A 27,240-nucleotide genomic window follows, 5' to 3' on the forward strand; every position below is an offset into this window, starting at 1 on the left:
CACATAAAAATAAACCCTAACTGAAGCACCAGGTTTTGCTCTCTGTTGGCGTAATGTAAATCTGGAGTAACCCCTGTTGACTTTGATGGAGTTCCTCTGGATTTACACCAGGGTAATAGAGAACAGAATTCAGCCCCCTGTCTCTCTAGACTATACACAGCCATTCAAAACAGGGACTCAAAATTCAGTAACCTTCTCTTCCTTGCACATACCCAAACCCCGGTAACCCCCTTTGCTCCCAAGGTGTTCGTCCCATCGAGAATTCACCTTCCCGTGGATACTGGGGCTGCGTGAAAACCAACCCCTGGAGTTTGAGGGCCACATCCTCAGCTAGCGTATATCAGTGCAGCTCCATGGTTGGAGGCCTTTCCCCTCTCTGAGGGGCTGGTTCAAATCTAGCTCTGCTGATTTGCACCATCTGGCCCTTGGCACAGAGCATCAGTGAGGTTACACTTGTACGCAGGGAGAAAAAGTTCCTACCCGAAAGCTGCATAATGGAGAGCGGCGTCCCCCTCTTCATCCTTCAGGTCGATGTTGGCATTAGCCTGCAGTAAGATCTTCACAATCTCCACCCGGCCCAGGTGGGCAGCTACTTGCAGTGCGGTTCTGCCCTGATTCTTTATATCAACCTGCAATAATGGAAGGATCCAGGCACATAATTGTTTAGGAAAGGTCTCAATGTGCACTCAGGCACTGTCCCTGCTCCGAGACTTCGTATAACTTGATGGGAAAGAGAAATGATTACTTGTATTCCACAGCACCCAGAAGCTCCAAGCAGGATCTGGGCCCCATTGTGCTGGGCATAGCCCATGGAGCTGAAGGGGTGCGGGGAGGCACCTGGCCCATAGCCTGACCACTTTTAAGCACCCCTTGGGCTGCTTAACTATAGGCAAGCTAGGCAGCTGTCTAAGACGGCAGGGCCAAATTATATGCAAGTGGCACTGCGACCTGGTGCTTGGCCCTAGCACTTCTTTTATAACGACTGAACTATCTTATATAATAATATAACACAAATGGAAGAAAGGGGAAGTTGATAGTAATGAATATAAATCAGAAATTAGGAATTGCAGAAAACTGATAAAGGAAGCAAAGGGACACAAGGGGAAGACTTTTTATTTTTTTAAATATATTAGGAACAAAAAGTATCCTGACAATGGTATTGAATCATTACTAAATGGAAATGGTAGAATCATCAATAATAATGCACAAAAGACAGAAGTGTTCAATAAAGATCTGTGTTCTGTATCTGTGGGGGGGGAACAAAAAAAAAACAGATGATATAGTCTCATCATATGATGACACTCTTTCCATTCCACTAGTATATCTGGAGGATGTTAAACAGAAGCTACTTAAGTTAGACATGTTTAAATCAGCAGGTCCAGATAACTTGCATTCAAGAGTTTTAAAAGAGCTGCCTGAGGAGCTTACTGGATCATTAATGTTGATTTTCAAGACGTTTTAGAGCACTGGGTAAGTTCCAGAAGATCGGAAGAAAGCTAATGTGCCAATTTTTAAAACGGGTAAACGGGATGACCTGGGTAATTATAGGCCTGACAGCTTGACATTGATTCTGGGCTGATATGGGATTTAATTAATATGAATTAAATAAGGATAATGTAATTAAAGCAAATCAACATGGATTTATGGAAAACTGACCCTGTCAAACAAACTTGATATTTTTTTGATGAGAGCCTGAGTTTGGTTGATAAAGTTAATAGTGTTGACATAATATACTTGGACTTCTGTAAGGCATTTGACTTGGTACTGCATGACATTTTGATTAAAAAATTAGAATATAAAATTAACATGGCACACATTAAATGGATTAAAACCTGGCTAACTGATAGGTCTCAAATGTAATTGTAACCAGGAAATTGTCATCAAGTGGGTGCGTTTCCAATGGGGTCCCACAGGGTACGGTTCTTGGCCCTACGCTATTTAACATTTTTATCAATGACCAAGAAGAAAACATAAAATCATTAAAAGTTTTCAGATGACAAAATTTGGGAGTGTGGTCAATAACGAAGAAGGTAGGTTGCTGCTCCAGAGTGATTTGGAATGGTTACACTGAGAGCAAGCAAACAATACACATTTTAATCTGGCTAAATGTAAACGAATTCATCTACGAACAAAGAATGTGGGACATACTTACAGGATGAGGGACTCTACCCTGGGAAGCAGGGACTCTGAAAAAGATTTGGGGGTCATGGTGGATAATCAGTGGAACACGAGCTCCCAATGTGATGCTAAAGTCAAAAGAGCAAATGGGATCCTGGGATGCATAAATGAGAGAATCCCAAGTAGAAGCAGAGCGGTTATTTCACCTCGGTAGTTGGCAGTGATGCAACTGCTACTGGAATCCTGGCACCAGTTCTGGTGCCCACAATTCAAGTCGGATATTGAAAAATTGGAGAGAGTTCAGAGAAGAGCCACAAGAATGATTAAAGGATTAGAAAACAGGCCTTATAATGACAGTCAAAGAGCTCAATCTATTTATTTTAACAAAGAGAAGATTAAGGGGGTGATTGGATTACAGTCTATAAGTATCTACATGGGTAACAAATACTTAATAGTGGGCTCTTCGATCTAGCAGAGAAAGGTCTAACATGCACCAAGGGCTGGAAGTTGCATCGAGACAAATTTAGACTGAAAATAAAGAAAAAATTTTGACAGTTAGGGTAATTAACCATTGGGACAATTTCCTATGGGTTCTGTGGATTCTCTATCACTGACCATTTTTAAATCGAGATGGGTGTTTTTCTAAAAGTTCTGCTCCAGGAATTATTTTAGGAAGTTCTATGGCATGTGAGATACAGGAGATCAGACTAGATAATCACAATGATCCCTTCTATTCTTGAATTATGAATCAGAACCCGTGCTGTGTCCCCCAAAAGTCTGGTGCCCCCCCCCATTGAGAACCTCTGTTCTAGGATTTAGAAGAGGGGTGGCACACTAAACTTTACTGTATGCAGCAAATCTATGCCTCCCAACACCACTTTAAATGGCACTGCACAGCTCCGGGAGTTGTACCAAGCTAAAATAAAAGGCAGTTCCTACCCCAACTAACACATTAACTTCCTGCCAAAAAGGGAGTGGTGCGAGCACAGACCTGGATGCTATGTCAGGAACTCTAGGTGTCTAATCCCACATCTCGAGCCAAATCCCACAGGGACCAGGGGTGATTCTTAACTTCTCTGCCAAAAGCTACAGTAGCCAGCAATACCTCCCTGCCTGGCATGGGGGCAGGAGATCAGCTGATGTTCGCACTGTGCTTTGAAGGAGGCAAACATGATATAAGCACCAAGTATTCTCAGTCACTCAGACTTACATACTGGGCAGGCTAATCGCATTGCTGACCTGCTGCTGTGAGATTTAAGGATCAAGGAGTTGAAGACCAAAGATCCTGTAGAAGGCCAAGACAGGAGGGCAGGGACGCAAATGAAATCAATGAATGGCTAAGGGGAAAGAGCAAGGGATCTGGCAAAGACTTCATGGCTTGGCAAGTAACACGGAGTTTTTCTGCAGCTGACCCTATGCAAAGCAGCAGTTTGTGCAGGTTTCCTTCTTGGGCTTAGACAGGACCGTGATACTGGTAATGACACATTGGATGCCAATGCATCCCCCTTACGTAAAGGGCGTAACATTGGTATCTGCCCCATTGGTAGCCCCTTGGCAGGCAATTCATCTCACCCTGCCGAGCGAGCCCTTGGATCTGCCTGCCTCTGGCTATTTATAACTGTCTAGTAGAAAGAACAAATTCCTCTCTGAGGTCAGGATGCAGCGGGACTATTCCTGACACTTGGCACTTTCCCATTTCAGATTAGACCAGTCACCACTGCCTGGCTATTTCTTTTACACCGGTGCCTGGCTATATTCCTTCCCTCCCCACATCTACTAACTTTGCATGTAATGAACTAGAACAATTATCTGGCAGCAAACCATTAAGTCAGACCTTAGATCTCAGCTTCATTATAGTCCTCTCAGAACGGATCCTGGTGTTTGCTAACATCCCATCAATCTGCTCCCGCTTGCCACACGGTCATGGCCTCCACCGGATTTATGTTCCTTTCCCAGCTGCTTCCAAGGACACCGTGCGAAGGCATTCTGCTCTCTAGTTCTCTGGCTTGTGACAGATGCATTTACTCACGCACAAACCTGCAGCTTTTAAGGCGATAGCTAGGATCTTGGGCAATCTGCCAGTGTTTGAATAGGTGGCTACCTACACCAACCAGACCCCAGACTCTAGTGGGGAGGCATCTGTATACAAACTCTTTTCTTTATCGGCAATGCATTACGATGAGGGCCACATCATCACACGTGCCTAGTACGTGTGCACTGAGAATGCAAACTGGTACATAGTAATATGGGTTAGCTCTTGTATGGCACCCTTCATCAACAGATCTCACCATCCCCATTCTACAGAGATGGGGGTACTGAGAAGCTAAATGACTTGCCCAAGGTCACAGAGGAAGGTGATGGTGGAGGTGGGAATAGAACCCAAGGATGATGAGTCCCAGTCTAGTGCCCTGACCACTAGACCATGCACCCTCCGTAGAATGGTTTCTGTGTTCACGTAATTTATTCTGGGATTGGCTCCACTGGTCTGATCCTACTAGACGTCCCTATTCAGTCCCGATGCAGCAGAACATAGCAGGTAGCCAGGGGCTGCACCTCCAGGCATGCGGCCTGGCTCCTGGGAAGATTCAAACAAAGCAGGCCTGTCACTGAAATACACGGTTTTTGAGTTGGTTACCGTTAGAAACCGGGCATGTCAGGCTGCCCATGTGAATTCTAAAGAGTGGATATAGGAAAGGAGAGGGCAGTGTTCATGCTGGTGGGTCTGTTAGGATAAATAGAGCCTGCATGTACTTCAGTGCGTAAGGGAGACTTCCCAAGCTAGATCAGTGGGATTTCCTGCCCATCCCTAACCCAGGCAAAAAGTGCCCTGCTATGACATGGCTAATTCCTGGGATAATGCCTCAATGCCCTCCACTGGATCTCAAAACAACTTACACACACCAGGGAATTCAGCCTCCCACCCCCTGCTGAGAAGGGGAGAGTTTTGGGATCTCCCATTTGGCAGGGGAGGAAATTTAGGCACACAAAAAGTATCTAAGATACCACAGCAACTCAGCTCTCGACGTCTAATCCCCTGCTCTAACCACTGGACAACACTTTCTCTAAAGCTAGAATGGCACAGGGAAAGCCCTGCCAGGGGGAGCAGAGGACCTCTTGAAACAGAGGCAAGCTCTAGGACTATCAGTTAAAGCAAAAAAAACAGTCACCAGCTGTTAATTCCTTACAGTAGGTGTTAGCAGCCCCCCCATTTGCTTTACACATTGACGACAAAAGACACATCGACCTTGGAGGGTTTCTCAGAGACTTGCCTTGTCTGGGTACTTCTGAACCAGGTCCTGGACTTTAACAGCATTGTCATGTGCTGCCTCAACGACCAAGCGCCCTGGATGATCCGACTCCATCTTCTGGCACAGCAGCTTCTCTAGGATGGAGATCAAAGTGCCTGTGTGGGGATGAGAAACAGCCCGGGTTACATGGTGGCAATGAGCACCTGTGTGTGTAACCACATGGACCCAGTATGGACCTTCGTCCCTCTATAGTGACCAGTCCATATAAAGAGCTTTATGAACTTGTTACTTTACTCCCTCCAGCTAACAGGCATAGTCCTTTAACTCAAGCAACAGAGGTTGATACTTCTAAATCCACAGATCCCAGGTTCAGTGCCTGCAGAAGACCTCTCCTTCAGGGTCATTACATGTGGGCAAGCAATAATGAATTCCCAGCTGTAGGGAAGGAGGGAGCTGGAGGACAATAAAAGGCTCATATCCTGCAGGAGAAAGGAAAATCCAGACCACGGGGTTTCAGGTTTGATTTCCACTCACTGCACTTCCCAGATGTCTGATTGGAGTTCCACTTGTTATTTTCCATCAGAGAAAGTGCTAAGTGACAGAGTTTGGCTCTAGATCTGAACTTCCTCCAAAGTTCAACAGGATTTAAACCACATTCCTTAATGGAGCCACAAACTTTGTTCCCCAGCAGTTTCTCAAAGGTCTTTTTTTAGGCTAACTTTTCTTGGGTAAGTGATGTAGAGTTAATCTATACTGCAAGACAAATCAACAAGCCTTCCCCTTTCTCAAACATATGGCCAGGCTACAGAACTTTTATGAACAGATTTGCAAAACAGAAACCACCACCAAACCCCCGTTTCGCTGCCAGCGCGGGCTGGGCCTAGTAATTCTCTGTACCCCCACAGCACCTTGCATGGAAGGATCTGATGGCACATACAAACATTAACGAATTACACCTTCCCACCCCCTGCAAAGTAGGGAAGCATCTTTATACTCATGCTATGGACTGGGAAACTGAGACACATGAGGTTATGCCATTTACCCACTGCCAAAATAGCGAGCCTACGAAACAGCCAGGAAAAGAACCCAGAAGTCCTAAATCCTAGTCCTGTGGCTTAACTTTGAGGCCATGGGTGTTCACCTGATTTGGTTAAAATGGATTTTTGGGACTCTGATGTAGCCATTAGTCAGTTAACATCTGACACGTTCTGAAGAGAAATACTATTGTTACCCTAGGAAGAGACAGTGGTTATTTTTCAGCCCTGGCCAGAACTGGACCACATCTCCCCCCTGCTCTCTCACTTTTGGATTCCTTGGTGTTCTCCGTTGTCATGAGGTTTGCATCCTCGTCTCTCTGGTAGGCTGTGAGACAAGCTGGGTTAAAGGTCCAGGATTGCCCTCCGACAGACACTCTCAAGTCTCCATCCCCAAACACCTTGATCACCTTGCCAATGTGCCCTAGCGTCTGCAATGGGAAGAGATTTTTTTATTTTTAAAAAGGAAAGCAACATATTTCCTGCTTTTCAAAACCAAGGTAACGCTTCTAAGGGTGGATTCCCAGGCAGCATTCCTAGCGTGTGAAGAGAAGCATTCAATGAGACACCACAGATGACAACTCCCACTTGAAGAATACACAAGTGTTTTCAACAAGCTTCTTATTTGGTTGTATACAAAACGGATGTCTTTTCACATACAAGGGGAAGAGGGTCTCCAAGATACAATACAAACGTCTGGAGAGGAAGCCAGTGAAACAACAAAGCGTGGTTTACAGAACCCTAAGAGTCAGACACAGCTGGCAGTCTCTGCTGTGCATTTTGCTACTTATGGAGCACCCTGTATTCTGCTCTTTAGCCCCATGAGTCTGAGCAGAGGAGAGTTTTCCATTTGCAATGGTTTGTCCCTCACCCTTGAGAATTAGAGAAGAAATAGAGGGAGACATTAAATTTGTTTGCTTAAAATTTCAGCAGAATTTCATTTTTAAACTCACTGGTAGCCATCTCCTTTGGCAGGTGTCTCTCCCTCCCCCACTCACCCTTTGCCCTTATTTTCTGAATGCTGCTGTGGGGCCGCATTGCTGAGGACCAGACACATTAAGCAACATTCTTTCTGAAAGCCATTAGCATGCCCACGTGTCTCCATGCACTGACCAATAGGGGGTGCTAAAGAGCAAGGAGGCTAGCATATCCAGCCGCTAACGTTTTTCTTAATGGATCAGAAATTGCAAGTTACTGGACTGTCTTGGAACTGGAGCACACTCACAGGTGCCATTTCATCTGTCCACTCCCCATGACCAGCTTGGAATCGCTTCACTGTTTCCATATCATCTATCACACGGACAACATCATCAACCCAAAAGGTGTTGAGCTAAAAGAAAAAGAAAGTCATATGCTTTTAGGGGATGAAACAAACAAAAAACAAGGCATTAAAAAAAAGAAAGGAAAAAAAAGATAACCCATAACAAAACAATTCCATAAAGCACTAACCTTTGCAAAAACATCAGTCATGTTATTTAAAAAAAGCCATGTGCAGGATTAGGCAGGGCAAATGGTTTGAGGGCAGCACAATTTTCTTTTGCACCCACTCACATGATTTTATGCATATGAATATCAGCTAGGATTGCACAGGGATTTCCCCAGGTCTGCCCCCTTTCCATGCCAGATGCAGCACTCAGAGTTCAATGATCTAGTTAACTCTGTTACTGGTATTAACTGTGTTTGCTATTTCCACCAGAAATGGGAAGTCGGAGATCATCTATTTACTTCCTTTGCCAGATGCTCCTGCTCTATAGAGAGGGAGCAATTTGTCCATCTATGCCCATCACCCACATAACCAATTGTATGTTTAAACCCATCCACGTTCCAAGACCCAGATCACGTTAGGGAAGGCTGGCAACCTCAACTTTATAAAGCAGGGTCCCAAGATGGGAGGAGTTGGACAAAAAACGACTTGCATCTGTCAGAGCATTCAGGCAGAGATGGGAAGGGAAGCCAGAAGTGACCGAAGAACGCAGCAAGAAAGCGTGTGAAGCCAAGAGAGCAAGAGCAAAGAGAAGGTTAGTTCCAGTTTGTCAGGTGCTTTGGCGATGACAGGTGCTTGCTAAGGATTAGGTGTTATTGCCGGAAGCCAGGAAGAGCTAAAGATCAGCAGCCTAGACAAGACACACAGGCACAGCAAACGTGTGGGGAAGAGAGAAGCAACTGAAGGAGACAACCAGAAGGAATTGCCGAAGATGAGAGAGAGGTTAACATGCCTGCGTGGCATTCAGACAGGTGCAAGGAAACAGGAGCCCCCCATTGTGGCTGCACTGTTCATACAGGTCCTCCCTTGGAGGGTGAGGCTCATCAGCTTCTCCTGGGCTGTGTGTGTCCAGCAGGGGGTTCATTTTAATTAAAAAGAAAACCCCCAGTAGCTTCCCTAACGGTGATCACTGGGACTTGTCCGCTTACAGCCACCTCCCCACTTCTCAGGCCCACAAAGGGCCCTCGGATTCCTGACAAGCAGAGTGCTGCATGGGACGAACACAGAGTTAAATAACTGCCCCCAGGCAGCACCCCTGGGAATGGAGATGCAATTTAGAGGGCTACTGCCCCTTTCCCATGAGTAAAGTTGCTGTGTCCTGACTCATTCACACCAGGGGAAAAATTGTGGACAAGGAGAGGCCAGGCATGCCACAACAGCAGCGTAGGCAATGGCATGGCCCAGGAAGGGTGACAAGGGGGTACTTTCCCTAGAAACCAGGGGACAGGCAAGCACTTCATACCAGATATCAGAGTCACTGATTAGGTGCAACTGGTCAGATAAACCACATGGTGTTGCTCTTGTTCCCTGATTGGACGAGCAGCACTAGCGCAAGCACGCATGCAAATATAAAATGTGATTAGTGCGAATTCTCAGGCACATGACTCAAACTCGCTTCTGGCAGACATCATCTATGCCAGTAAAACACAGAACCTCAGAGAAAGCGACGCAGAAAGCGGCATCATTGCTGCAGAAGCAAGTCAGTTTTAAATGGAGAACTAACGTCAGCAGGGAATTTTTTTTGCACTGCTCACTCAGACCTTGATTCAGGAAAGCATTTCAGCATGTGATTAATTACCTTCCTGAATCAGGGCCTCCGATCTCATTATTAGAAATCAATAACACACACAGATAGTCCCATATGTCTACACTTTACATATGTTGATAAAGAATATCTGCTGGTCCCAAAATCGACAGCCTAATGAGCAGATTCTGATTACCCTGATGAGCACTGGCTAGACCCTTTCTTGACCAACAGCCCCACTGAAGTCAACGGGGCCACTCGAAGAGTAGGGAGTTATCCAACAGGATTAAATCCATCAGCCACTGGCCCCAAACAACAGACACGCACAAAAACCCAAGGCAGAGGTTAACAGGGGAGGGGGAAATTACTGATGAGAAAATGGATGGATCATGGGAAGAGGTGGGATTTAAAGGTGAGCTACAAAGGATTTCTTAAAAATTGGGCTAATTTCTTTCCTGCTTGATTTTTTTAACCTGACAAGTATCAGGCATGTCACATCTGGTCTTCCCTGGTGTCTCAGGGAAGGTGTATTCACAATAAACCATAAACTGAAAGGGTCAGGAGGAGAGACATCCTCTCTCTAAAACATTAACTGGGCACTGGAGTTAAATATTAACTAACTACAAACCAACAACTGCACCCCCCACCCAGGGCTTGAAATAGTCTAACTACAAATTCCCTTCCTCCCCGCATTTGCTCAGCTTTCACTCTTCCCACATTATTTCACTAATTGTCCAGTTCCAGAGTCATCCACAGGCAAACAAGGCTTGAAATGCTCATGCTGACACAAGCAAGAACAAAACCAGACCTTCTAGGCCTTTAAAAAAAGAAAACAAAACCGAACAAAAAACACTCCACCATGCTCAGACCCAATTCCCCACCCAGTTTTTGCAGATCAGCTTTAAGGACAAATCTGAAGGAGAAAGAGAAGGTGCTCGCTAGATGTGACAGGGAGACCATTTCACCTCCCCTCCAACTTTTAATCCATTAAAGGCCTGATCACGACCACTGACGTCAAAAGAAGTTTGGCTCCCATTAGCTCTTATAGGAGCAGGCTCAAGCCCTAGTTGTTACGAAATTTTGTCTGTCAACAACTTTTCAGCTTAGTTATTGACAGAGTCCAAATTATTTAGGTAAATACAAACCCTACGTTATTTTTGCCTTTTACCCAGAACCTTTTTGTTGGAGAAATCTGTGCAAGTGGTTCGAAGAGCCACACTGTAAAAGAGGGGAAACCAACCCCACACTACCTATGCCTCCCTCATCCATGTTAGCATCCTTCTGTAGGAGATGGGCATTAAAAACCACATCCTTCCGATTACCAGTTTTCCCTCCTTTTGAACTCCAACTTCTTCTTCGCAGACTCTCTCAAGAGCTTATAGAGCTAGAAATCAAGGATTTTCTTAGCTTTGATGGCTGGAAAGACATTAAGCCTGTCCCCTTTCTCTCTAGTCTAGCAGCGTTTTCTTTGGCACTTGTCCAAGACTAATTATGTCACATCCTAGGGGGCCACAGTCATTGTCATTCTGCGCACAGCTGTTGTTCTGCCCAGTTTCCCACATCAGCACTTACCTTAGTCAGAGCTCCTGGGTGGAAAGTCCAGCGGGTTTCGCTGTTGAACTGGACTCTGACATCCCCTCTGTCAGTGATTCTGTGCACAGTCCCAGTCTGGCCAATGAACTTTAAATATGGAAAGAGGAGAAAGAAATATTGATGAGTTAGGATAATTTACACCAGCCAAGGATCTGCTGCTCACTGGTTAGCCTAACTATTAATAATGATTTGGATTACCACAGCACCCAGGAGCTCTAGTCAGGGACCAGGACCCCAACGGGCAGGCGCTGAACCAGCCAAGATACTGTTTGCTAAACAACAGACCTTGTCGAGCTGCGTAGCACTGGCTGATGCAGAGGCATGATTTGAGTTGCCATCAGATGGTATTCATTGGGGAAAAATTGTTCACCCGGACTTCTGATTTCAAGGTTGCTACTTTTATTTATGTCCTCTTTTTAAGCAAACAAGCAAAGTATTGTTTCAGACTCAAACTGGAATGGAATTGTATCTGTTCTCACCAGGCTTGCATTGAATGCATCTCACGGACTCAGACTGAGCAGATCTTAGCGCTGTGAGTGTGTAAGCATGCAGCCTCTTTCATGCTGATTCTCGCCCCTCCCCTATCTTTAGGTGCCTGGATGCAGTGTCCTCACAGTCAGGGCTCCAAGTGCTTTTCATTTATGCAGTAGAGGTCACCAAAAGGTGTTATGGCCCCACAGCAAATGTCCGATGGGACAGTGACATTGCTCAGAGACCTGCATTATCTTCTCTGTGGTCTGATGGTAAATTTACTGAAGGATGACTACCTATTTTTGGTGACCTCAGCAACGTATTAAATCCCAAGTGAATAGATTTGTGGGGGCAGGGAAAAGATGGATCTCTCCATTAATCAATCAATTAATTTAGCATTTTGCATTAAAATGTCCATCTTCGGAGTTTTTTTAAGAGCAGGTTAGACAGACACCTGTCAGGGATGGTCTAGCAACCTTTCTGAAGTGGTGTGCCGAGACTTCATTTATTCACTCTGATTTAAAGCTTCATGTGCCAGTAATGCATTTCAACATTTTTAAAAGGACTCTCTCGATAACTAAACTATTGTTGTATGTAAAGTAAACAAGATTTTTAAAATGTTTAAGAAGCTTCATTTAAAATTAAATTAAAATGCAGATCTTATCAGTTTAGTGCAGTGGTTCTTAACCTGGGGTGCACGCCCTTTCTGGGGGTGCGAGACGCCCTTTCTGGGGGTGCGAGACATGTGAGATTTTTTTAGGAGCTGCGGGCAGCTGCAGAGTGCTGGGCCCCGGCCAGGAGCAGAGCCAGTGATCCAGTCCTGTAAACCCTTTACACAGCTAATCCCAGTGACTGAGTCTACTCAGTCATAAAGGAATTACTAGTAAGAGTTAAGGGTTTGCAAGATCAGGCATCTAATTTTTTTTCTTTTATTATTAAATGACTGCCCCATTCTCCTGCAATGACAACATTTCCCTCAGCATTTGCTATTTTCTGCAGCTTTCTTGTTCCTTCCATTATGGAGAAATGGTCCCTTGAATTACTCTAATTATTCCACTAACAGACCTTATTTATATTTACTTTTCATCTACACCACTGGATCTACTGTCTGAACTTCTTTAGAACACAACTGATGACAGCACATGGGGTTGCTGCTTCACAACAAAGATTTAAAGAACCCGCTAAGCGCCAACAGGAACATACGGACAGGGAAATCTTAGCCACATATAGGGATAATTCTTCCAGTGGGGGAACCTCATGTAATTGCCATTAGCATTAACGCACATTACAGCAGAGCTGAGAAGGGAATGGAGCCCAACCCTTAAGGACCTGACCCAATGCTCACTGAAAATCAACAGGAGTTTTTGCATGGACTTCCAGGCTTTGGATCAAGCTCTTCAAATCTGCAAGACTAGGTATGGCAAATATCTTGCAATACAGATTTATATGCACCTAGAAATAATCATCTCACTCCAGTGTTCTGGCACCTAAAGAATACAACTGCACTATACTATATATTTACAACAGAAGGTAATAGGTTATACACACGCAGTTTCTGGTCATTTCTTCGCCTAAGCAACCAGTAATTTCTCTAAGGGCAGCAGTGAGCGGAAATAACTGTACCTCAGCCATTTTAGGGTTCCAGCCACCATGCCCCTCTTGCATCTCTCGTAAGATGTCAATGTCCAGCAGGCATTTCACTTTGTCCCCATGCTGGAAGGGGTGCCTCTCTGTGCTTGCTTTCCTCTGCAGCTCAGCAGGCTTTCCTGAACAGAAGAACGACCCCACACATACACAAAGTAAAGCATCTGTATTTGTTGCTCCTTTCTAACATCCCAATGAATGGGAGATAGGACAGCATTAAGGCCAAAAATCCTTCTTGCTTTCCTCAAGCAGGCATGGACATGCACACTGTGGGACAGCAGTCTATGGGATTACTTTTGTGAGCAGGATTTGGCCCTAACTGGATAATACTAGAAGCCAAGAAGGGGGCATCTCTTGCCAAGGCATTTTGGTCCCTTATGGAAAGGAATCTATTTGAAAAGCTGCCCCCCGGGTGACATCAAACTCCCACATCTGCTTCCACCAATTACCATCTCCCCACCTACTCTTTGGCAGATACCTGCTCATTGTTGAGGACTGGCTCCCTCCATAGGCAAGTGCAGAGCTTGCTTTATGGAGGGTCTCACTCGTGTTCTCTGCCCAGATGTACTCCCTGCCCAACCCTTCCATTCCCTGATGCTTGGACCACAGCCTGTGAGGGCCTGATCCTACCCCCAGCAAAGCCAGTGGCTATCCTTCCACTGACGTCAAGGGGTGCAGGATTGGGCCCTGAACGCCTGGATTATATATACCTCAGTGGGCTTTAAGGGGAAACCTTAAGGCTTCAGAACTGATTCTGTGTTGATTCCTTCACTCATTTCCCTAGAGCCTTGGAAGCTGAGATAGGCTGAGGCACGGTGTTGAACTAGACATCACCGTTACCATGGCTACATTCCTATCTTCCCAGATAGGGCAGGTATTTGGGTGCTGGATTCTCAAAACCTCTCTCAAGCCACAGTCCCCGCAGCATGCTAGTGCAGCAGGACTACGCAGCTCAGGCTCTCCAAACACAGGAGCACTGGCTGCCTCGTTACAGCTTGAAAGGACGAGAAGCCTTGGATTAGCAAGGTGTCCATTACGCTGAACTCTCTGCTCAGGTAACGGACATGCCCCAGAGAGTTTCCTACATTTACACAAGCAAATAATTGGCCTCTACGTACCTTTCCTGCCAATGGGACTTGGTATCCAAACCAAATGTCCACAGACAAGTACTCTCATATCACTGGAGAACCAGGCTACCCGACTAACCCATTTTTCGACTCCCTTTATTGTTTAAATGGTATGTGTTACATGGAAACTTTATGCACCTAGCTGTTCAATCTTCTCTGCCAAATCAGGATGGGCTTTAGTGAGAGATGCTCAGGCACGTTTGACAATGACCAAGTGTTACGACAGTCCCATATTCTAAAGTCAACATGCCACGTACCTAGTCTTGGGAGATGCTCTTTGTAGTAAAAGCCGCCAGATGCTTCCACAATGCATTTCAGATCCACCTTTCCCTTGTGCCCGACTCTGTAAACGTTTGTGGTGCCGTCAGACCACGTGACGCTGGCCACGCTGCGGCCAGTCTCCACGTCCCAGCCACGAATATCCACCACTCTCCCGGTTTTACCTTCACCACCTGATTTAAAAAGAGAAATAAGAACCGGCTAACTTACACTCCCACAGAGCCTTAATACACAGATATTCGCCTGCCACTCAGGTGTTCACTGTCTGACATAACACCAGAGCCTCACTGACTAATAATGCTTAGCATACCTACGGTCCTCCAGAGATATTAATTAACTGATTCCCCGTGAAGGGAAATAGCTAGTATTATCTCTATTTTATGGATAAGGAACCAGGCAAAAAAGAGCTTCTATGATCTGCTCAAGGCTACAAAGGAAGTTAATTTCAAAGCAATAATTTGACATTTCTAGCTCCCAGTCCCATATTCAGACCACATCTTTCCCTATTCAGTAGTTTAGGTCAGGAAGGGATGATAAAATACCATCTAAATCTCCATCACCATGGTATGTGAGCACCTTCCTTGAGGAATAATCACAAGAATCTCTTGTTCTAGCCCAGCAAGCATGGACTGGAAGTTAGTGTTGGGTTGTTTTTTAAATTTCTATAAAGTGATGAGACTGAGATGGCTATTGTATGAATGCTCATCTTAAGAGTGAGTTTTGTATTTAGTTCTGAATCCGTGGAGAGATTTAGATCAGCAGAATGTAATTAGCTAGACGAGAATTTAGCCTGGACATGGGGATCAAGACCTCTACATTATGCAGAAAGTGCACTGGGGATGTTTTTAAATGATTCCAAATGACTAGGGCTTGGGTTTTTATCCTCATCTTTAAAAAAAAGATTGTTTTCTGTGGCATTTTAATTTAATTTATTTAATTTTAAATAAATGAGAGAGAGAGAGAGAGAGAGAGGCGCCAAAACAAATGAATGCACTTGTCAGTTCTCCAATAAAATAATACCACAGAACAGTGGGCACAAAGCCACTAACTAGGCCTGGGGAAGGAGGGAGAGATTGTGGCAGTGAGATTTCTGCATGTGAGGGTTTGGGTAGGATTTCTGCAGGGCTCTTTCTGGGAGCCCACAGGCTGACTCCGCACCACCAACGCAAACGCGCGCTTTGCTAGCGGGCAGCATGCTGGCTGCATACAGCACAGAGCCCCACAACCATCTATCCCTTCTTTCGGGGGAGAGGAAGAAGGGAAAAAAAAAAAATCAAGAGACTTTGCAATTATCCTGGCACCTTTATGTTTTTCCATCTTGAGCTTTGCAATCTCATTTCATGCTGCAAAGGGCACTGTGTGAGTGCACGGTTATTTTTAACTGGGGAAACTGAGCTATTACAGACCCCAGTCTCTGCTGGCTCAGAGAGAATCATTACATAAGGCTCTATGAATGCTGGAGAACCTTTCCGCTTGCGAGCATGGATGGGCAAAAGCCACACTCTACAAGAGGATCCTTCAAAAAGCCACTTTCCCTGATCCGTAGAAATACTGTCTAGACAGACAATGCACAGTGCGAAGGCGACACGCTGTGGCCAGGTAGGAACATGGCAGTTCTTTCAACTCCTACCCAGTTCTCTTGCTCTCTCCTATCATTCATGAGTCAAGCAAACAATGACAAGCTTTGTTTCACGGTCCTCTTCCCTACAGGTGGGGAGGCTGAAGGGTATGAACAAGCTTCCCCAGATTAGGCAAGTATTTATGGCTCTGCTTACAGGAAACACTCTCTCTCAAGAGGCAGTGTGAGCTATCAAGGGATAGGGAGTTGACTCAGGGGTTCTGTTCCCAGCTCTGCCTCACTGTGTAACCTTGAGCAAAACTCCTACCTTAGTTTACCACTTCCTAAAATGGGCGCAGTAGCACTTTCCTAACTCACAGGGTCGATTCTGAGGTTATAATTAATTGTTTGCGAGGGTCTTGGAAATCCTCAGATGAGCAGTGCTGTCTTCTGCGTGTATGACACACCCGTAACAAGAGCCAACTATGCAACGTAAAAGAGGACCAGTTGGCCCAGGGGACGTTCCCAAGCCACTCCATCACTGATTAAGAGGGAGATTTTCAAGACAGAATTAAGAATTTGACTCCCAGCTCCTACCAACTTACAATGGGAATGGAGTGCCCAACTCCCCTGCATGGCCTCTGAAAAATCTTCCCCCACGAATAGCAGAGACAAGCAGCTCAGCATGTGAGTCACACCTACAGCCCCATTCTTCGGCAGTGAGCTGAACAACTGAACTGACAGCCAGGCCGTCCATATTCAGTAGTTGCAATTCATATCGGTTGCCGACAGTGTCTGCAGGATGCAACCTTCACAGTTAAGCCTGAAAGAGCCTTTAAGATTAGGAGGCGGCCCCTAGCCACAATCTTCATCTGCCAAAAGGCTTTTCCAGTCGATGCAAAAAGTCAGCCCAGAAGGGACAAGGCATCCAATCCACATTCCCCTCCACTGAGCAGGGCCAGCATCTTGTGGAGCAAGCAGTTTGCACTAACCCAGTGGAGAGATGCCGCGGCACATCGGTGACAGCATTCTGAGCTGCCAATGAAGCACACGAGAGGCAATTAAACACACTAGTGGCAGGTTGAGGATAAAGGCCTCACAGAACAAGTGGACGCAGCACTTGATTAAACCTCAGGGGTTAATTCCCAGCTCTGCCACAGACTCCCTGGGTGAACTTGGGCAAGTCCACTCATGTCTCTGTGCCTCAGCTCCTGCACTGTACAATAGGGAAGGCAATCGTCCCGGGCTCGCCGGATTCGGCTCTCTGAGGAGCAAGGGCAGAGGAAAAGGAGGAGGGGAAGTTGAGAGCTCTCCAAGGGGTAGTGAAGGAGAATTCTGTCCAGGCAGTGGGATCCTTCCTGCTTTAAAGATTTAAATAAAAAGCCAGCTGTTGGCTGGGCAAGTGAAACAGGAGCATTTGCTTCACCATTGGGGTGGCTTAGAGATTGTTACTGAGCGAACAAGATGAGCAAGAGAGAGAGACTTACCCTCCCTACACAACTTCTATTGTGCCCAGAGGGGAAGAGATATGGGCCAAAGAGGATGGTGGGGCATGAAGCCTTGTTAAAATAGTTGGGGGAGAGGTGAAGGCAGGGACACCAGGAGCAAAAATATGCAAGTTCCGCAGCTGGACCAAGACAACTATCAACAGGCGAGCGAAAGGCTGGTAAAGGTAAATAACCTCCCCCGCCAACACCCCTCTGGTGGGTTGAGGGCTCCCCAATGGTATTGTTTGTTGTTCATGAATACAGTGCCACAGGTGCGCTTGGCACTTACAGACACACAAAACCCAGCAGGTGCTCTGGACCCTGACCAATGTGAACGCAGCGACAAGTGACAAATAGCATTCAGCATTTCTTAATGTCAGCAGGGATCTAGATAAAAGTCACCCATCCTTCCTTCCCCCTAGTCCATCTGTTTTCTGCTCCTTCACTATAAAGCAGGGAGATGGCAGTTATCCGGATTTCATTTCAGGGGCAGTTAGGCTCAGATTGAGATAGAAAGAAAGACAATCAATAACAGGGTCAGGGGGGTCAAACAGCCAACACAGCTGCCAGAGCCCAGATCAGGTTGGAGGAGCTCAGTCCAGCATGAGGGGAGCATTTGGTTAATCAGCAAATTCTGTGGCAGTCAATGCTAATTTCCTTTAGAGGGTTTCAGGCAGCAGGGGATGGGATGGAAGCCACAAAGCAAAATTAAAAGTGAGATCATTACAGTAGAAAACTTCACACTTGGCTGCTAATGCCCTAATAAAACACATGGGGCTGTGAGATTAATTAACCCAGCTCACTAGTGTCCTCTGACAGGGTTTACAGGATTTATTACCCTTATTTACACTTTTAACCTGCCCTGAACAGCAAAATATGTAATTGTTGTGGTTCTAGGAAACTAAAACCCGAGGGCCAGGAGCTCATCTGATATAAATGTATGCAACTCCATTCAAGTCATTGGGGGTGATGCGGAGTTACACCTGCTGAGAATCTGGCCCAGATCTGGTCCCCACCAAAAAAAAGTTACTCTGAACCAGAAAGTTTTACAGCTAATTCACGCAGGGGAAACAAGCTGTAAATACTGTCAGAGACAGGGCTTTGGAACATGCATGTACAGGAAAGATTCTTTAACTACTGCACATAGTGCTCAAATGACATCAGTGGAAGGACTGACATCGGACTTCAGATCAGGCCCATAATAGATCATGATTATATTTAGGGCAGAACCAGAGACAGTCACAACTATGTTCGCTCACCTCACTCCCGCATTTTCAATTCATATAGAAGGCAGAGGCCATTCACCACTGACCATTGTTAACAGCGGTCTCCACTGATCTAGATGAAGGACCGTAGCACCATAAAGGAGAGAAAAGGATTAACAGAGAACCTGACGATCATCAGGGAGAAATGGTCACTTCCACTGAGAGGGTAAGCTCCTTGGGGCAGAGTGTCTCTTTACAGTCTGAAGTGTTGCGTAAATTTGCAGCCTGATATAAATGTTTAAGGGCACCACAGCATTCCTCTTCTGTAAAATAGGCACAGTATTATTGCCCTACTTCCCAGCGGGTTAAGAGTATATATTCATAGAACCATAAAGGTCAAGTCTAACCCCTTGCCAAGATGTAGGATTTGTTGTGTCTAAACCATCCAAGACAGATGGCTCCAGCTTCCTTTAAAAAAGCTCCAGCGAAGGAGCTTCCACAACCTCGCTAGGCAGTCTGTTCCATTGTCCTATTGTTCTTATGGTTAGAAAGTTTTTCCTTAGATTTAATCTAAATCTGCTATGCTGTAGTTTGAACCCATTGCCTCTTGTCCTGCCCTCAGTGGCAAAAGAGAATGAATACCTGAGTGTCACTTAGGACACGTCTACACTACAAAGTTAAGGTGACTTTATGTAAGTCAACATAGAGCCTTGGACTTAAGCAAGTCGATCTTGCATGTCCACACTATGCTCATCTGTCGGCAGAGTGCGTCCTAACTAGCAGGGCTTGCATCAACCCATGGAGCACTGCACTGTGGGTAGCTATCCACGTAGCTGAGTGGAATTTCAGGTTGGGCTTACAATGCCTTATGGGACCAAAACATTGGCGCGGGTGGTTATGGGAACATGGCGTTAGCCTCCCATGGTGACTTACCTCCCTCCCTGAAATCAACGGCAAACGAACCAAGCCTTTTTCGCAAGCCTGGGTTACCCGCGCGGATGCCATAGCATGACAAGCATGGACCCCGCTCAACTGTACACTGTTGTTGTGAGCATTACAAACATCTCGCACTTTATCCTGCAGTATTTACACAGCCGGTATAGGAGCCGCTGTGCGGAACAAAGTGATGCTATGCAAACAGCCTTGCTGGAAGACAGAGCGGAGCAATTGGCAGTCGCTGGTGACAGTCATGCATCATCTTGACATGGTTGAGCGCCGTTTCTGGGCCCGGGAAACGGGCACTGACCGGTGAGACCGCACTGATATGCGGCTATGGGATGATGAGCAGTGGCTGCAGAACTTGCTAACACATAAGGCCACTTTCCAGGAAATGTGCTAAGAGTTTTTCCCCAGCCCTGAAGTGCAGCAATACTAAAATGAGAGCAGCTCTGACAGTGAAGAAGCGAGTGGCGATAGCTCTGTGGAAGCTTGCAACGCCAGACTGCTACCAGTCAGTGGGGCATCAATCTGGAATGGGTAAGCCTACCATGGGATCTGTTGTAATTCAAGTTTGCAGGGCCATTAACAGACTTCTGCTCAGAAAGGTAGTGACTCTGGGCAGGACATAGTGGATGGTTTTGCCGCGATGGGATTCCCTAACTGCAGTGGGGCGATAGATGGAATGCATAGCCCTATCTTGGCACCAGACCACCTTGCCAAAGAGTACATAAACTGAAAAAGGTACTTCTCAATGGTGTTGCAAGTGCTGGTGGATCACAAGGGCTGTTTCACCGACACAACATGGGATGGCCAGGAAAAGGTGCATGACGCGCGCATTTTTAAGAACACAGGTCTGTTCAGAAAGCTGCAAGCAGGGACTCTCTTTCCAGATTGCAAAATAACCATTGGTGATGTTGAAAGGTCAATCGTGATCCTGGAAGACCCAGCCTACTCCTTGCTCCCATGGCTCACCAGCAGCCTGGACAGCACTAAGGACCGGTTCAACCATAGGCTGAGCAAGTGCAAAATGGTGGTTTAAAAGGTCGCTGGCGTTGTTGGTTTACTAGATTAGACCTCAGTGAAAGCAATATCCCCATCGTTATTGCTGCCTTCTGTGTGCTCCATAATATCTGTGAAACAAAAGGGAGAAAAGTTTCTGCCGGAGTAGAGGGTTGAGGCAGATGGCCTGGCAGCCAAATTTTGATCAGCTAGACACCAGGGCAATAAGAAGAGCAAATCAAGGGGCTCTGGTCTCCGTGAGGCTTTGAAAGCCAGTTTCAGCAATGAGCCAGAATAATGCGACTTATCTGTATTGTTCCTTAGCAAACTGTCCCCTCCATTGTATTTTCTCCCCTGTAAATTCCAGCCCCACCAACCACCATGTGTTGAATGAATAAAGAGCCTTTTCTTCTCAATACATTAAGTTTTATTATGCACACAAACACACAGACAGCAAAGAAAAGTAAGATAAAATAAGCAATGGGGCAAAAGGGCTGATGACCCAGTGTGGGGAGAAACAAGGAAAGCTTGCTTACAGATGAACTGCAACAACAATCAAAGGTGTAGGAACAGGCGCCTTCTGGTCCTTGTACCCTCCTCCCCTGGTGTTGAGTGCAAGAGATACTGAACTTCTCCCCTCCCCGCCTCATAGGCCATTTGGGGAAGGAGGATGTAGAACTCTGCAATGATGGCAGCAAGTTCAGCATTGGCTGCAGAGGGACTGTAGTAGCCAGCTGCCTTTCTTGAACCTCAGACACCTCAACACATCTGACTGCTCCTTCATAATCTGCAGCATCTCTTCCTGCATGGCACACTCTTGTTCCCTCCATACTCTAAGCTCCGTCTTGTCACTCTCAGAGACATGCATTAACTCATTGAACATGTCTTCTCAAGTCTTCTTTTTCCGCCTTCTAATCTGGGAAAGTCTCTATCCCGGTGTGGAGGATGTGCCGATGGACAAGATTTCAGCTGCAAGGAATGCAAAGCACAAGGGTAGCATGGACCGTGCATACATGGTTTCTGGTGCAAGGTTAATTTTAAAAATAAAATAAAAAAAAAAAAAAAACATCCCTTAATATACTTCACTGCAAGCCACAACATAATCACAACTGCTGGCTATTGCAATAGTCTGTTTGCTGCTCCAGCCACGAGGCATGGGCGAGAGGCCTTGTGCTGCTGCTTTTGTGAAGACATCCTTGGGATCACAGATTTGAACGTGAGGAAAAAAACCCTTTCCCCTAGCAACCTGGATGGTACTTGAGGACAGGCACGAGTGTAAAGCCCCCCAAATAGTTAGTATTTTTTACAAAAGCGGCACTGGGTTGGGGGGGGGAAGGGAGACAAACAGGAAGCCGCCCCCCCCTTTTTTTCAAATGCTGCTTGCAATACCCGGTGATCCCTTCCAATCACAACTATGGCACATTTGGGGAAAGTGTGGTTGTGACAGCCAGATTTCACCAAACGGGAGGCGGATTACTTGTTGAATTGTTTGCAGCTTAAGGGCTAGCATTGAAAACTTCCCGTTTCCCCTAGGTGACCCTATGCAATATCACTCGCCTGAGCGTAACAGAGGTGGCAAGGGAGCTGATGCTGCAAGTGTCTGGGTACAGACCTGGTCCTTATGCTGCAATGCTGCGTGCTACAATGATGCCAGAAGAGTGAATACTGGAGTGGCATGGGAAAGTGTCCTACCATGGTGGATGAAATAAGGCAGCCCTTCCCAGAAACTTTCTGCGAGGGATTGCAGAGTACCTCCATGAAAGCTTCTTAGAGGTCTCCATGGAGGATTCCCAGGCCATCCCTGTGCACATAAAACAGTCTTTTTCGGAGAGCACCCTCTGAGTAGCTGGAGTGGCCACCGATACCCAGTACATCTGCTTTTTTGTTCAGATTAAACATAAATAATAGCATGTAACCCCTACAGTTTGACTGGAAATGTGCACTCACCAGAGGTGCCTTCCCCAGCATCATGCTCCACCATCAACTGGTCCTGTGAAGGGATAGGCTCCAGGGTTAAAAACAGTTCTTGGCTGTCAGGGGAAATGGATCCTCCACTTGCCTGCCTCACACTCGCCTCCTCCTCAACGATGTCCTCCTTGCTGTTGCCAGAGGTCACCCGGGGCTCCTGGGAGGTATCCACAGAGCGTGGTGGGGTCGCAGCAGAGAATCGCATGCAGTTCCTCATAAAAGCGGCATGTCTGTGGGCCAGAACCAGAAAGACTGTTCGCCTCCCTTGTCTTCTGGTACGCTTGCTGAAGCTCCTTTATTGTCACGTGGCACTGCTGCAGGTGCCTGGTGTAGCCCTTGTCCCCCCATGCCCCGTGCAATCTTGGCATAGATGTCAGCGTTTCTTCTGCTGGATCGGAGCTCTGCCTGCACAGTCTCGTCTCCCCTCACAGCAGTAAGATCTAACACCTCCTGCGTACTCCATGCTGGAGAGCGCTTGCAGCCTTGAGTCTCCATGATCAGCTGTGCTGGCGAGCTCTCCAGTGTCCACGCTGATCAAACAGGAAATGAACATTCCAAAGTTCCCGGGCCTTTAACAGGGGAGCAGCTGTTTCCTGTACACCTGGCTGACATTCAGTAGAGCTGAAAGTGCTCTCCAGAGCGGTCACAGCAGAGCACTGTGGGACACTTCTTGGAGGCCAATTCATTCGAATTATACAACGCAGCGTCTACACTATCCCCAGGTCAACCCGTGGGTGTCGCATCAAGCGCTACGCCTCTCGCAGAGGTGGAGTACAGAAGTCAACTTTACAGGCCACTTAGGTGGGTGAAAGGGACTTGGTAGTGTAGACACATACATTATTAGATCAACTTAACATGGCTTATGTCGACCTAAGTTTGGAGTGTAGACCAGGCCTCAGATAGGAGAGAGATGCCACAGAAATGAATAAATACAAGGAAACACATACTAAATTAGAGCTATTAATAAAAAAAACACATCAGTAGCATCTGAATAGCTCCAGCACGTTCCCTGCTGTAGTGTGCATTTGCAGTTAGCAGCTTGGTATCAAACTGTTTTTATAGTAGATTTTGTAAGGAGGGGGGTTGTGTGTGTAGGGGAGGGGAAGGGGAGTGGAACTACGATCCTTACCATCCTGATTACCCCACTCCCAGTCTGGGCCACGGACAACTTTGGCCCCCTGGAAAGTGCCTTTTAACGTGATACGAGGCAAGTTCTGTCGTGGACCCACCGTGACTCTGAAAGACAAAAGCCAGAGAAGATAGACCCATTTATTATTATTGGCATTGGGGTAGGACTCAGTTAAGATTAGGCCCCCAATGCTCTGGGTTCTGTACAACCACAACACCCCTGCTCTGGAGAGCTTACAATCTAAATAGGCAAAATGGACAAAGGGCTAGGGGAAAAGATACAACATACAAGCAAAAGCCCCGGTCCTGCAGGTTAATCTCCATGGGAAGACCCTTACACTTGTGCAATGCTCAAATTACTGCAGAAGGATGGGTTTGATGCCACACAGTGCCATAGACTATGATCTTGAGCATGCCACTTAGCCTCTCTGTGCCTCAGTTTCCCATCTGTTAAATGGGGATAACAGGAGTGTTGTGAAGATAAACACATGACGATTCCGAGGTGCATACTGTGGTAATGTGGACAATAGAAGTACGACTGATAGGCAGACATAATCTTAGTGAGGTTCTATACTACTGCACAGGTCTACGCACACTGATCAGACTGCAGGATCAGGGCCAAGAGCACACAGAACAAGGTGGGGATGAGTTAACAGAAGAGGAGTAAGAAAAGGAAGGAAGGGGTTGTGGAGATCGACATTGAGGGAAAGGACAGGGAGGCTGGCAGCAGCAGGCACTCAAGATGGTCTATTTCACACAGACCTGGACTTTAGAACACCCTTTGATGACTGAGAAAGAGGAATTCATGTTGATCTAAAGTTTTAATGCAGTTTCACACACACCACTCAGCACATCCAGGACCAAGGACTAAAAACGGAGTGTCCCCTTTTTGCAATACACTCAGTATTCTTGAGGTTGCTGTGTGGGGAAACCAGAGTTTTTAGAAAGTTTGGGTAAAAATGATTTCATGAGATTTGCAAACCAGAGATCACAGCAGGAAAACAAGCTTATTAAGGGGTCAGACTTGGATACTTTTAACTCATGTCTAGTAATACCTTACTCTAGGAGGACTCTACAAACTACCTATAGAATACGGTTCTATTCATGGTAAAACAGACTAGAACAATCAGGCCCTAAGTAACCTCATTGATCTAACTGTTCAGACAGTGCTATGGAAGATCTAATGCTCAGAGCATTATTAAATGGTCTTACACCATATTATGAGGATATATTAGTCTCAGTACAACATATGCGAGGTTATTCATGTTTCAGAAGTGGAACACCAGAACTCAGCAATCCAAACTATCATGCTCAGACACTGAGCAGAATCCTTCAAAACAGATCAATGAAGGAGAAAGGGGGGGGGGGGGGAAGGAAATGATGTAATTGCTCCTCCCACAACCACTCAATCACACAAGGGCACAGAACTTCTGCATAGCCCCACAGGCACCCCCTGCTCCCAAAGCCTTTTATACAGGCCACAACTCTAGAAAGTACCCAATAACAAAAATGCAACTCAGTTGCTCACTACACTGAGAAATTAAATGGCTAAAAAATACAGCTTTCCAAGAAATCCAGCAAGTCCAACACAGAAAGTCCACGTTTAAAAGCGATACCTACATGATGGTAAATATAGGTTCTGACGTCCTGTTAAAACAGCTTCCAATTCCCATAACGTTTAGGCAGTTTCTCCGCCCTTCCAGAGTTCGCTGCTTCTGTCTCTGCTCCCCCTACAGAAGGCTTCTATTCCACAAAAATCCTCAGCAGCCCAAGTTTTTAAGAATCTGTTTGTTCTGCTCAGTCTAGGGACAGATGACTTTTTTCCTTGGTTAGTACAAAAGTAGTGCAATCCATATCTGCACAGTGACTGAGTGTAGCTCTAAGGTTAGGAAAACAATAGTGAAACTGCATTGAACTCTGAATGCTTTATTTAATCCCCCTCTAATACCTAGAGACAGAAGGCTGGGACGCAGGAAGATAAACTCCTTACGCTGGTACTTGGAAATGGTGTTTATCAACTCACCAAAATCCTAAATCTTGTGCCTTCTTTAGCTTGCTAATGGATCTTCCATCATGTGCTGAACATCCTAATGTGTTTATAAAAAGGAGATATTTACACACACATCCTGCTAATTGTGGGCTTTTCATTATCTAGAGTGTAACCTGATAGAGGGAAGATACAAACATTTTTTTATACCATCAAGGACATGGCATACCGGACAGCTATCAGCTTCATATGACAGAGCATAATCAGGAAGCAGTGTTGCACAGCTCAGCTAATTAGAAACACCAAGCAACGATCATTTTATTGCATCATATTATACCCATGCCTTAAAAGATACACCTAATATTTGCCCTCAAAGCTAGTGTTTATCTGTGCACTACGTGGCTAAAATACAAGGTAGCATTGTGCTGCTGTTCTACTGTATTATGTTGAATGCTTTTCTACTCTCATTGAAGCACCTTATAGTCAGTCATGCATACAGAGCATTTGATAAAAGTTGTGTTTATTACACAACATCTCTAGCTTTAAAACAAGAATGAGGGAGGACAGAGTGGGTTACGGTTCAGACACTCAGCTGCAACATGGGAGACCTGAGTTCTGCTATAGACTCCATATGTGACTTGGGCAAGTCACTTCACCCCCGTGTCACTCTCCCCATTTGTGAAATTGGGATGATAATGATGATGATGATGATGATGATGATATTTCCTTCTCCCACCCTTTGTCTGTCTTGTTTATTTAGACTGTAAACGTTTCTCTGGAGGGATGGTCTATCTGTACAGCACTTTGCACAATAGGGTTCTGAATTCTGATTCTAGCTGTTACTGAAATACAGAAATGAACAGTAAATTGTCCTTTCTTGTTGAAAGCTAGATGCAGGCAAGATGACGCTTTTGTTCAAATAGCAAGATAGCTCATCCCATGCATGGAGTTTCTCATTATGATTTCCGTTTAAGTTTGATCACATTACAACAGGCATTTTGTATCTGTAAGTACTTGAGGTGCTACTGTCATTTCCAATGGGATTCGTAGGCTGTTCACCAACAAAGAGGAAAAGACGAGCTGACAAACTCAGCAGGTTTGGTTTTTAAGACCTCAGACTGTCTTCAGTTAGTCTTATTTATAAATACAAATCCCGTCACATTTTGCCTGCTCAAGTTTATTTTTAAATTCACCGCAAATATGGTCTCAGACACATCCTAAACTATCACTGTGCTGATCTCAGTGCTAGCAACTAAAGATTCATTTGACTCCAAAGTGCAATTTTCAAAGAGACAGGAGAGACACTCTGCTCAAACCATGTGGAGACACAATGAGCAAGTGGAGAACCACCATAAGGAACGAAAGATGTATTATGCTCTCTCTCTTTATGGGGTTTTTTTAATTTCTCCCTCTGCTCTATTTATGCAACCTAGAGTTACTTCTCTTA

At 45.7% G+C, this 27,240-nt stretch overlaps 1 protein-coding gene across 6 annotated transcripts in view; it reads right to left on the reverse strand.

The window, feature by feature from the left end:
- MIB2 (mindbomb E3 ubiquitin protein ligase 2) overlaps positions 1–27,240 on the reverse strand; it is a 105,225-nt gene that overhangs the window by 18,765 nt on the left and 59,220 nt on the right. For 4 of the 6 annotated variants that reach the window (XM_034753109.1, XM_034753110.1, XM_034753111.1 and 1 more), the window contains 8 exons: positions 23,808–23,914; positions 14,501–14,695; positions 13,096–13,238; positions 10,981–11,088; positions 7,626–7,730; positions 6,669–6,831; positions 5,388–5,521; positions 481–629 (listed from right to left, as the gene is read on the reverse strand). In XM_034753109.1, the coding sequence (XP_034609000.1) occupies positions 481–629; positions 5,388–5,521; positions 6,669–6,831; positions 7,626–7,730; positions 10,981–11,088; positions 13,096–13,238; positions 14,501–14,695; positions 23,808–23,914 (1,104 nt within the window). Of the gene's footprint in view, positions 1–480; positions 630–5,387; positions 5,522–6,668; positions 6,832–7,625; positions 7,731–10,980; positions 11,089–13,095; positions 13,239–14,500; positions 14,696–23,807; positions 23,915–25,426; positions 25,800–27,240 lie in introns of those variants that run through there. The other 2 variants (XM_034753115.1, XM_034753113.1) reach the window with 2 other exon arrangements.

Source organism: Trachemys scripta, chromosome 19 (assembly GCF_013100865.1).
Source record: "Trachemys scripta elegans isolate TJP31775 chromosome 19, CAS_Tse_1.0, whole genome shotgun sequence".
Lineage (NCBI taxonomy): Eukaryota > Metazoa > Chordata > Testudines > Emydidae > Trachemys > Trachemys scripta.